The sequence below is a fragment of the Pipistrellus kuhlii genome, unplaced genomic scaffold (assembly GCF_014108245.1).
Source record: "Pipistrellus kuhlii isolate mPipKuh1 unplaced genomic scaffold, mPipKuh1.p scaffold_m20_p_15, whole genome shotgun sequence".
In the NCBI taxonomy this organism is placed as follows: Eukaryota; Metazoa; Chordata; class Mammalia; order Chiroptera; family Vespertilionidae; genus Pipistrellus; species Pipistrellus kuhlii.
The window spans coordinates 11,013,403-11,023,785 of record NW_023425460.1 but is presented as its reverse complement, the minus strand read 5'-3'; the positions used below and the strand labels follow the sequence as shown (position 1 = coordinate 11,023,785).

Here is a 10,383-nt window from a genome sequence, read left to right as displayed (position 1 = left end):
GAGACCTCACTGTGCTGGACTTTGGGTCTCTAGCATCTGGCCCTGACCCAGCACTGCGTTCCTCTGAGTTCACAAATGTTTGCTTCCCATAAAATTCTCCCTTCTAACATGTACAATTCAGTAATGCGAAGGTTGTGCAACCATCACCAATTTCCAACACCATTCTTCACTGCATTTCTGATTAAACAATCCTACCAGTCTAGAAAAATAGTGGCTAATATTTATTGAAAACAAACTGTCTTGGATAGCTTCTCAAATTTTACACGGGTCCCACCCAAGGTAAGCTTCATTCATCTCCACTTCACAGGTGAGCAAGCGGAGGCTCACAGGATAAGAATTTAGGCAAAGTCACAGCAGTAAAGCCAAGGAGCTGGAGGCCCTTCACCCTAAAGCCAGGAAACCCCTCAGCAGGGCATCATTCCTAAGGGGGCCAGAGGTCACAGCAGGCAAAGGAGAGTCTCAACTGTGAGTCAGACAAGCACTGGAAATTTACTGGGCACATGCTGGCCCTGTGGGAGACAGAGAGCTAAGGGAGTGCCACCGCCTGCCCTGGGCCTGGGAAGGTCAAGGAAGATTGACCGAAAGCTCTGGGCCTCTCCCGATGAATTCCAATGGGCAGGGTGCAAAGGCAGGACTCTAACGTCACAGCACAAACCTGAAGCCAGGAGAGAGGGGAGTGTACAATGGCCCCACATGGGCTTGGGCCTGGCTTTATCAGAGCTGGTGGCCCATCTCCAAAGACCTACCCCAAACCATGGATCAGGGAAGATTCTGTCTGTCGTTCAGCACTTTGGCAACCAGAGGACGCCTTGATCCAAGACAGGGATCAAGTGCAACCCCACGTGCCCTCTCCGAGGCAGTTCACCCCACTCAGCAGGGCCGGTAGCGCTGGAAGTGAACTGCAGGGCTCCTTGCCTAGCAAAGGACGTTTGTCTGAGTTTCCAGGGGCCAGAGGCAGTGGAAGGGCCAGTTTGGCATGAGAATATCCTGGGAGAGCAAATGGCACTGAGAAAGCAGGACAGAAAAGGTATGTTTCTGTGCCTGGTGCTTCTTATTCCCAATTCAATTCTCAAAACAGGAAGGGGAAAAAATAATCTGATTCATACAAGTGTACAGTTCCTTCCACAGGTTCTGTTTATTCCCAAACCCCGATACCTTATAATCCTCTCCCCGCCTCCCGCCAAGATCCCTGAGACCCATTGCATGGGCTGGAAAATTAAGGCACTGGGGCAGAGTGCCCCTGTGGGTCATGGACACCACACACGGAGACCCAGGAGTCCTGACTTTCAGGGACTCTGTCTCCCCAAAGGTCTGGCCGAACAGGGAGATAGATGTCACTCTCCTTTCCCTCTGGCCTCCAGGGCAGAGCCTCTGTGCCGAGGTTTTTCTGAGGAAGCGCCAGTGCTCTGTCAGCTGCTGATTCTGACCGAGAGCAGAGGAGCCAGTGCCCATCAGCAGATGGGGAGACTCGAACCCAGGGCTGGGCCTGCCTTCCTGCCAACATGTCCGTCAGGACCAGGACTCTGTGCAGCTGTGCTGGGCGCCCCCAGGTGAGGAACAACAGAGCCGTGTCTACTGCCAGGGAGCAGAGGTGGGTGAAGGCTGGAGAGAGTACCCCAAAAGGGTCTACTGGCTTGGAGGCCCATGGGGCTGAGGAGAAATCTGATCCAGACCCCAGAGCCACGCACGGCGGGTGCTGATGGGGGCACTGACCGGCTGGGGTGCCGTGTTGGGATCCCGAGGCTGCCATCACCTGAGCACTTCCCATGGCACAAATGGTCGCTCCTCTCTCAGGAGGGTGACACGGGCTCAGAGCTTGCTCTGCGGGGCCTCTGCCAGGGGCCGCTGCAGCCGCCACACCACCCTCACTGGCTCGGCGGCGTGGTCCAGCTCTCGGAGGCCGCCCATGTCGCCCGTCTGGCGGTACCGCTGCAGGGCCGGCTGCAGCACGGTGATGGGAACGCTGAAGTTCAGGTGCGGGTAGGTGGCCCCGGTGTTATTGTCCCGGGTGTTGCTGGCGACGATCCCTGCGGAGGAGTCGGAGAGGAAAAGAGGGTGTGAGCCAGGACACAGACGGACGGGGAGGGAGGCCATCTCCACCTCGGAGGCCTTAGGCCTACAGTGGGCTTGACGCCCCCCAGAGTGACTGATACCAGGCTTTCTCTCAGGGATACCAACTCCACAAACCCTGGCCCCCCTCCTGCCTTAGCTTTCTCCACAACACTATCGGTATCTAACCCTATGTTCCTCTTATTCTGTTATCTTTCTCTCCAACTGGTGTGGGGTCCGCAAGGGCAGGGCTTTTGTGTGTTGTTCAGACCTAGACAGTGCCCAGCACAGAGGGAGCGCTCATGAAGACTTGTTGAGCGGGTGAATAAATGAATCAAACTCAGACACGTTTTGTTTGGCCTGCTTAGTGTGCGCACGTGTTTTTTCAGACAGTTTTAGACTTACAGAAGACTTGCCAAAATAGTACAAAGTTCCTGTATATCCTTCATCCAACTTTCCTTTCTATTAATATCTTATGTCACCACAGAACATTGACTAAGCCCTGGCCGGTTTGCTCAGTCTCGGGTTCAGTTCCTGGTCAAGGGCACACACCTCAGTGGTAGATTCCCCAGCCCAGGTAGGTGTGTGCGGGAGGCCACCAACCGAAGTGTCTCTCTCACGTTGATGTTTCTCACTCTCTCTCTCTCCCTCTTTTCCCTTTGTTCCACTCTCTCTAGAAATCAATGGAAAGATTATCCTTGGGTGAGGATTAAAAACAAAACAAATCAAAACACTGATCAGAGCCAACAATGAACCAATGCTATTAACTGAAGCACAGAACTCGTTTGCCTAACCCTAAAATTTGGATTTCACCCATGTTTCCACTAACGTTCTCTTTCCGTTTTGGATGCAACCAGCATCCCACACAGCGTTTAGCTGTTGCCTCTTCTACATCTCCTCCAATCTGGGCCAGTTCCCCGGCCTTTCCTTGTCTTTTGTGGCCTTGACACTTTGAAGAATGCAGGCCAGCTATTTTGTAGAATGCCCCTCAATAAGAGTTTACCTGATGTCTCCTCAGGATCAGATTGGGGGTATACATTATTGAGAACACAGTAGAAGCAGTGTGTCCTCAGTGCTCTTGAAGGTGTATGACGTCTATAAGAACGACTTGATCACCAGGGTCCTCCCCTGTAGACTGTTTTCCCCTGTGTAAAGTGCTAAGTGTTTTAGGGTTAGGCAAATATCCTATTTCTATTTAAACTATCACCTACTGCAAGTGCTTTTCCCGGCAGACCCTATCTGCAGCAATTCCTACTGTGGTGAGCCAGCAGTGATTTCCCACTTCCCTCATTTATTCTGCATTTATTAATTGCAAATCTTCTGTAAGAAGGAGCTGCTGCTTGTCTCTATTTGAAGATTTATCTGGTTATTTATTTGGACACAGGGATGTTCGTCCTTCCTTTGGGCGATCAGCCAACACTATTGCTGTTTGTTTTGTTGCTCCAGTTGCTCCCACGGGAGCTCCTTCAAGTCGGCTCTTAGTTCTTTCATCATCGGACATGTCCCATCACTTGTCTTGTTAGCATTTCCTTCCTTTCCGGCACCACGAAGAGCCCATTTTCCGTCCTGGTCCTTATCAACCAGCTCCCAGCTCCTCTCATTAGCAATCTGGTTCTCCGTGTGCTCACTGCAACTGGGCTGTCCCAGCAGACAGAGCCAGGGTATAGATATTTACATTGACTACTGCATACATACCAGTACACATCCATGTTTCTTTCTGTATGCATTTGTCTGTGTATATATATATTTTTAAAGTCGTGGTTGCTTGACTTTACTTGCACAGGGCCGTTGAAGAACTAAGTAAATCTATTGTGGGGAGAAAGAGCAAGGTCTCTCGCGATGGCAGGAAGCAGTCAGAAATGAGAGAAGGGCAGCACACGGGAATCCCGGGTGCTGGATACAGCTGGGCAGCTGGAGGTATCCATGTGGATTCATGTTGTCTTGTGTTTTTGTGTTTGTTTTAATAAACAGACTTTTGTTAAAAACCTGAATTAGTTACCAAAAATTTGAAATCAAAAGATTTAACCATATATTTGGGGGAAAAAGGTTCACAGCTTCTTGTGAAAAACTGGAGGTCAGCCAGTGTTCGCTCACATTCCTTCGTGATGTGGCAACAACGTGCTCAGCCGAGCGGTGTTCACCCCAGCTCACCCTTGACCTTCCACTGCGTACCGCCTCCACTCATTTATTCAATCCATTGACCTTCGAGCCTCTGTAAGCTATGGAGTCTGTGACCCCTGGACTAGTCCAACTCCTGACCCTCAGACGGCCTGAGGCTGGGGGGTTTACCCGAGGCTGCACTGTGGCTCAGTGGCAGAGGAGGAACCAGAACCCAGATGTCTTTCCTTGCAGCTCAGCATCCGTCCCTTTCTACCCTCGGGAGCGGAACATACCTGAGACCTTGGCTAACTTCTTCCCGGGCACCATGGCACCACCTTCCCAGACAGGGGTGAACACCAAGCCCTCAGTAGCTGAGACTGAGGCTCTCGCAAGGGGAAGGCTGGGAGAGGGCCTCGGAGCTGCTTACCCAGGAGGTCCCCCGAGCAGGTGGAGAAGAGGGGCCCCCCACTGGAGCCGCCGTGCACGGCACACGTGGTCTGCAGCATCACCGGCGCGTCATCCACCTGCACCACAGCCGACAGGATGCCCGAGGTCACCGAGGGCCCGCAAGCCTGGCCAAACACGCCGAAGCCCACCACGCTGACGGCCTCGCCTGCCGAAAGGGAAGAAGGATGAAGCTGCAGTGCCTCTTCCTCTGCCTGGCAGGACGCATCCTCCCCAACCCCAACCCTGCCCTCTCCAAAGTTCCCGTCACTCTGCCCTTGGAGTTTCTGCTCAGACACTCCTGCCTTCCGAGAGCCTCCCTATCCCCAGAGGAAGAGGCCGGGACCCGCGCTGAGCTCCCAGCACTGCACCTGCTCAACCACTTCTCAGTGGCAGGCTGCTCCCCAGCCCCCCGCCCCCAGCTGGATTGGGGAGTCACTTTTTGGAGTTCCTAAGACCTAGCTAGGCGCTCAGGAAATGTTTACTGAATTAACATCCACCTCCTCCTGAGACTAGTAAGCAGTCTCTTGGTTAAAAATAAAAAGTGGAGCCGAAACCAGTTTGGCTCAGTGGATAGAGCGTCGGTTTGCGGACTGAAAGGTCCCAGGTTCGATTCCGGTCAAGGGCATGTACCTTGGTTGCAGGCACATCCCCAGTAGGGAGTGTGCAGGAGGCAGCTGATCGATGTTTCTCTCTCATCGATGTTGCTAACTCTCTATCCCTCTCTCTTCCTCTCTGTAAAAAAAATCAATAAAATATATATTAAAAAATAATAATAAAAATAAAAAAATAAAAAGTGGTGATGTGTTTGAATGCACAGGGCACAGGGATGAGTGCTTTACAGGCCACATCTCATCACCCAGGAGTAGGAAGGTGTCCATTTACACATGTGGAGACGAGGCAGAGAACATCATACTGCCTGTCCGAGGACGCAGGGCGAGTGAGTGGCGAGAGGGAGGCCAGCTGCAGTTACATCACACTGCACGCACCAAGTCGGCCGCCAGCAGCAACCTCTGTGACAGCATCACAAAGCCGCCTACCCCAATCATGCCACTGCAGCCTTACGGGAGCAGCCCCTCTGACCAGCCTGCAGGTCCCACCTGCCTCCCAGCACCTTGGGCATGCTGGGCACAAGAAGGGAAGTGTCCAAGAGCAAAAGCACTGTACCTAACTGGGTGCCACCCTGAATTATTATTTCCAGCAGGAGAGGGAAGGGGGTTGGCCGGTGGGACTGGCAACCTGATCTGCAGGATTTGAGCACTGACTTTCCTTCCTAAGGTCCACCCGGAGCAGGGGGCCCCTCTGCCCTTTACCTTCGTAGAAATGCTCAGTGGGCACGGGCACAGGGACACCCTCCAGCTCTTCCTCCAGGCTCACCACTGCTATGTCATATGGAGATGTCTCCTGAGTGGCAAACACCACGCGTCCCCAGATCTTGGCACTCCTGGGAGCAAGGGAAACAAAAAGACAGGCTAGCGTTCCGACCCTTCAGCGCTGGGAGGAAGGAAATGGATGAGTGACAGTGGACGCCATGGACTTGGAAGTCAAGAGATCTGGTGTCAGTCCTGAAACCTACCAGACTGGCAACGCCGGGCATGCCCTTTAACCGCTCCGTGGCATTATTTCCAAACAGCTTTACCAGCTGCCAAGCTTCCTGCACGTCACCGTGATCACAAAGACCCGGCACCTAGTGAGCACTGTGGGCCGGGCCTGGTGTTCACACTCCATGGACATCATTCACTAAGTCCTCACAGAACCCCTGTGAACGAGGCGCTGATGTCACCTCCGTTTTCGGTGGCGCTTTTCAGACCCAGAGAGGCTGAGGAACGTTCCCAAGATCACATAATGTGTGAGTGGTAGGAGCCAGAGCAAGCGTGCCCAGCTTCTTCCTTCGCTGCCTCATTAACAGGGATAATCCTGTCCATGGGCGGGGCAGGCGTGACAGGATTTGAACCCTCTGGGTCCTTGTTTACGTAAGTGCTAGCATGTCTACAGCACTTTCTGGGCCAAGGCTGCACATGTCACCTCAAGGCGAGGCAGCTTAGACAGCGTCCTGCTGCACCCTGCAGGGCTGCTTCCAGCAGACCTGGTGGTTTTCTTAGGAGCAAGCGTGGGGTGGGGTGGGGTGGGGTGGGGTGTCGGGGACCACACCCGCAGGGAAGTTCCCATCAGTCGTGGTTGTCCCGAAGGCCAACGGCCAAAGCCAGGCTGGGTTCATCTCGGCAATTCAGTAGGATTTTGAAAGGCTGCATTGAGCCAGGAACAGAACATCAGGCACTAACACCAAGGTGCCATCCTGCTTTGTTTTGGCTTAAGTTAAGCACCTGAAAACTACAGAGGAAAGAGGAAGAACTTGTACTAGAAAATCAAGCCAGGAAGCCAAGGCCACCGTCAGAGCAAGTGCAAGGAGGGCAAGTGCTTTTCCCTGCAGAGGGAACAAATGACTGTCTAAACCCCAACCTGGCCCTCACTGGTTTTGCTCAGTGGATAGAGCCTCAGCCTGTGGACTGAAGGGTCCCAGGTTCGATTCAGATCAAGGGCACATGCCTGGGCTGTGGGCTCAATCCCCAGTGGGGACCTTGTAAAAGGCAGCAGATCCATGATTCTCTCATCATGAATGTTTCTATCTCTCTCTCCCTCTCCCTTCCTCTCTGAAATCAATAAAAATATATTTTTAAAAATAAAATAAATACCCAACCTGGCTGCCCGCCAGGATTACCTAAAGATTATGCAAAACCTATCGGCCTGGCCCCACTCCCACATTCTGATTAGGTGGAACGCCACGTCTATCATTTGATCCAGATGGGAAGCTCTGGTTAAGATCTACAAGATAAATTAAATAGGATGAACAGGTCCAACCATTATTCTAGGAGCCCAGCATCCTGAGCCCTGAGGCTTCACCACCACTACCAGGGAAATGGGGACAGCGTCAGGAAGTCTCCAGTCACGGGCCTAGTGGTGAGTGAGTGCAGAGAAGTTGCTCAGAAGGAAGTCAGACTGGAAGAGGAAGGCCCAAGATGCCCAGGCAGGAATGCAGGTGCAGCCTATCGTTCCCAAATCTGGAGTTGCTTGGCATCTTGCCCAAGCCTCACTCAGCCCCTGCCAGGAGGCCCAGCACCCCCGACACTGAAGTTCTGGGTGCCCGAATCACCTGCGTGATGCCAAAAGGCCTCCACAACTCTAAAGATGAAGACCTGAGACTTAAGATTTTAGACCCGGTGAAGGGGGTAGAGTGGGAGCACCCCGGCGGGCCTTACTTGGGGGTGGTGGGGCGCACCAGGACTCTGGCCGCCTCGCAGGGGGCCACGTGCCGGCAGGTCACCACGAGGCGGGGCGCCACGACCACTCCGGAGCCCCAGACGGTGCCACACTCCACCAGCACGGCCGCGGCTGCCCACGGGGGCCCAGGGTCCCGGAGGGGCAGGCCCCACGGGGCGCCCAGCTCGGGCGGCAGGAGGGCGGCCAGGGACGCGGCATCCTCGGGGCGCAGGCGGGCGAGCCCGGCGCGGGCGGCGCGGAGCAGGGGCGCGGCCGCGCACAGCAGCGTGAGGCCCACCCACTCGCGGGCCTTCCAGCAGAGGGGCGCCGCCACCAGCGCCACCAGGGCGCCCGCGGGCCGCGCCGCGAACACGCCGCCGCCCTCGGTGCCGGGCAGGCAGCGCGCGTCGGTGAGCAGCAGCGGGCCCGCCGCGTTGCTGAGGACGCCGCGGCTGAGCGTGTTGAGGAAGATGTCGGGGCAGAAGGCCCCGAACGGGGAGCCGCAGGCCAGCAGCGACGCGCCCTTGGGCACGGCCCCGGGCGGCGCCACGACCAGCGCCGTCCCGCGCCCGTCCGCCGCCGCCGCCTCCTCCTCGGGGTCGAGCCTCACACGCAGCAGCGCGAACCAGCCCAGCGCCCGCAGCTGGTCCTCCTCCTCGTCCTCCGACACCTCCTCGTCCGGCGCGGCGCTCGCGAAGCGCCACTGCTCGGCCGGCTCGCCCCCGAAGAGGCGCGCGAAGTGGGCCCGGAAGGCCGGGCAGCTCAGCAGCAGCAGCAGCTCGGCGGGGCGAGGGGACCCCAGGGGCTGCCCGCGGGGCCGGGCCGGCGGGCCGGGCTCCGGGCCCGCGCACTGGGGCGTGCACAGCCCGGGGCGGCCCCGGGGCTCCGCGCGACCCGCGGGACTCGCGGCCGTTGGGCTCCACTGCACGTGCAGGCGCAGGTCGTCGCTGCAACTGTCGCCGGGCAGGAAGGCGGCGCCCGGCGCCGTCAGCGCCCCGCTGCCGGCCCGCAGGAAGGGGGTGAAGATGCCCCCGTGGCACAGCACCAGGCCCGGGCTGCGGCTCAGGATCACCCCGCTGCAGCTCCAGGAGTCCGCCTCGGGCTGCCCGGCCCGGGAGGCGCTCACCACGCAGCCCGCCTGCTCGGCTGCCCTCATGGCGGGCCCCCACTGTCGCCCCATGGCTCAGAGACGGTGCGCCCGGCTTCCCGGAGATCCGGGGAGCCAGCGAGAACCCCGACCGGCACCTGCGGACCCCACACAGCGCCGCCTAGAGCTCAAAGCGAGCGGCGCAAACACTGACTCCGGCCTTCCGCGTCCGGCGCGATTGGCTGAGCCCCACCGGCCCCGGGATTGGCTGAGCCCCACGGACCCCGGGATTGGCTGGAGCCGGGGCCAAGCCCTGATTGGCTGATGAGGCCGACCTCCCCTGGCTCCTCCCCTGCTGGTCGTGCCACCAGTGCGGCATAGGGGGCGCAGCAGTCCCACGGATGAGTCCCACCACGAGAGATTGCGGGAGGGGCAGGAGGCGGGTTCCTCGGAACCTTAGTCTGGTCTCTGTTCGTTGGACTTCAGGAAAGGGAAGAGAAATGAGCGCTGACGTGGCTAGATTTTCCTAAGCCATGACAGCACCTGTCAGCATCTGCCTTATTACCCCCCTTATTATATGGGGATAATAAGGCAAAGAAATCCTAGGCCATTTCAAAATTTTAAATTTTTTGTTACGTAAACCATATAGCAATCCACTAGGGGGCGTGGATCGCACAATATTGCACCTCGGGTCTTTTACCACTGAACCACACTGGCTGGGCACATCTTGGGTCTTTTTTTTCTTTTCTTTTTTTAATATATTTTATTGATTTTTTTACAGAGAGGAAGGGAGAGAGACAGAGCCAGAAACGTCGATGAGAGAGAAACATCGACCAGCTGCCTCCTGCACACCCCCTACCGGGGATGTGCCCGCAACCAATGTACATGCCCTTGACCGGAATCGAACCCGGGACCTTTCAGTCCACAGACCGACGCTCTACCACTGAGCCAAACCAGCTTCGGTACATCTTGGGTCTTTTGATGCCAAAGCCCAACACTACAAATCCCATGAAAATTGAATTTGCTTTACAAATAAAAGTGCCCTTTAAAATGGACTATGAACACTGGTTGAAGTAAAACATAATTTTATAAGCCTATATTTTACAGTATGCACATTTCACATAATAACCCCCCAGAATTTATCTAGGTCAGGGGCCAAATGCCATTTCTGTAAGGAAATGTGAAGTTCAGTTTTTGTGGGCCGTACATTGCTTCGAATACTCAACTCTGCAGTCCTAGCATGCAAAACCCAACAAAACTTTATGGTCACTAAAATTTGAATTTCATATAATTTTCATGTCACAAAATAACACTCTTTTTTTTCCTTCACAGACCAAAAATAGACAGAAAGCCAGATTTAGCCCAGGGGGCAGTTTGTCATTTTTTATCTAAGCCAGTGGTCGGCAAACTCATTAGTCAACAGAGCCAAATAGCAACAGTACAAC

General features: G+C 55.5%; 1 protein-coding gene across 2 annotated transcripts; it reads right to left on the bottom strand.

Moving 5' to 3' along the window:
- Positions 1–1,111: 1,111 nt before the first annotated feature.
- On the bottom strand, positions 1,112–9,181 carry TYSND1 (trypsin like peroxisomal matrix peptidase 1). 2 transcript variants are annotated; one of them, XM_036438246.2, is made up of 4 exons: positions 7,851–9,171; positions 5,907–6,037; positions 4,577–4,762; positions 1,112–2,027 (listed from the first exon to the last, which is right to left on the bottom strand). In XM_036438246.2, exons 1-4 carry the CDS (start codon positions 9,029–9,031, stop codon positions 1,810–1,812), a joined length of 1,716 nt encoding a protein of 571 aa, XP_036294139.1. In that variant the 5' UTR covers positions 9,032–9,171; the 3' UTR covers positions 1,112–1,809. The 2 variants fall into 2 exon arrangements, 1 of the variants encoding a protein (XP_036294139.1); XR_004988049.2 differs by lacking the exons at positions 1,112–2,027; positions 4,577–4,762 and adding an exon at positions 6,170–6,924 and having other exon boundaries at positions 5,902–6,037; positions 7,851–9,181.
- Between the last annotated feature and the right edge of the window lie 1,202 nt (positions 9,182–10,383).

Excerpts from the sequence above, each read along its gene's own strand:
- TYSND1 (XM_036438246.2), bottom strand. The coding sequence starts at position 9,031 with ATGGGGCGACAGTGGGGGCCCGCCATGAGGGCAGCCGAGCAGGCGGGC. Across the intron at positions 4,763-5,906 it reads CACTGAGCATTTCTACGAAG|GCGAGGCCGTCAGCGTGGTG; the intron begins GTAAAGGGCAGA and ends CCCTTTCGGCAG. Across the intron at positions 2,028-4,576 it reads CTGCTCGGGGGACCTCCTGG|GGATCGTCGCCAGCAACACC; the intron begins GTAAGCAGCTCC and ends ACTCCTCCGCAG.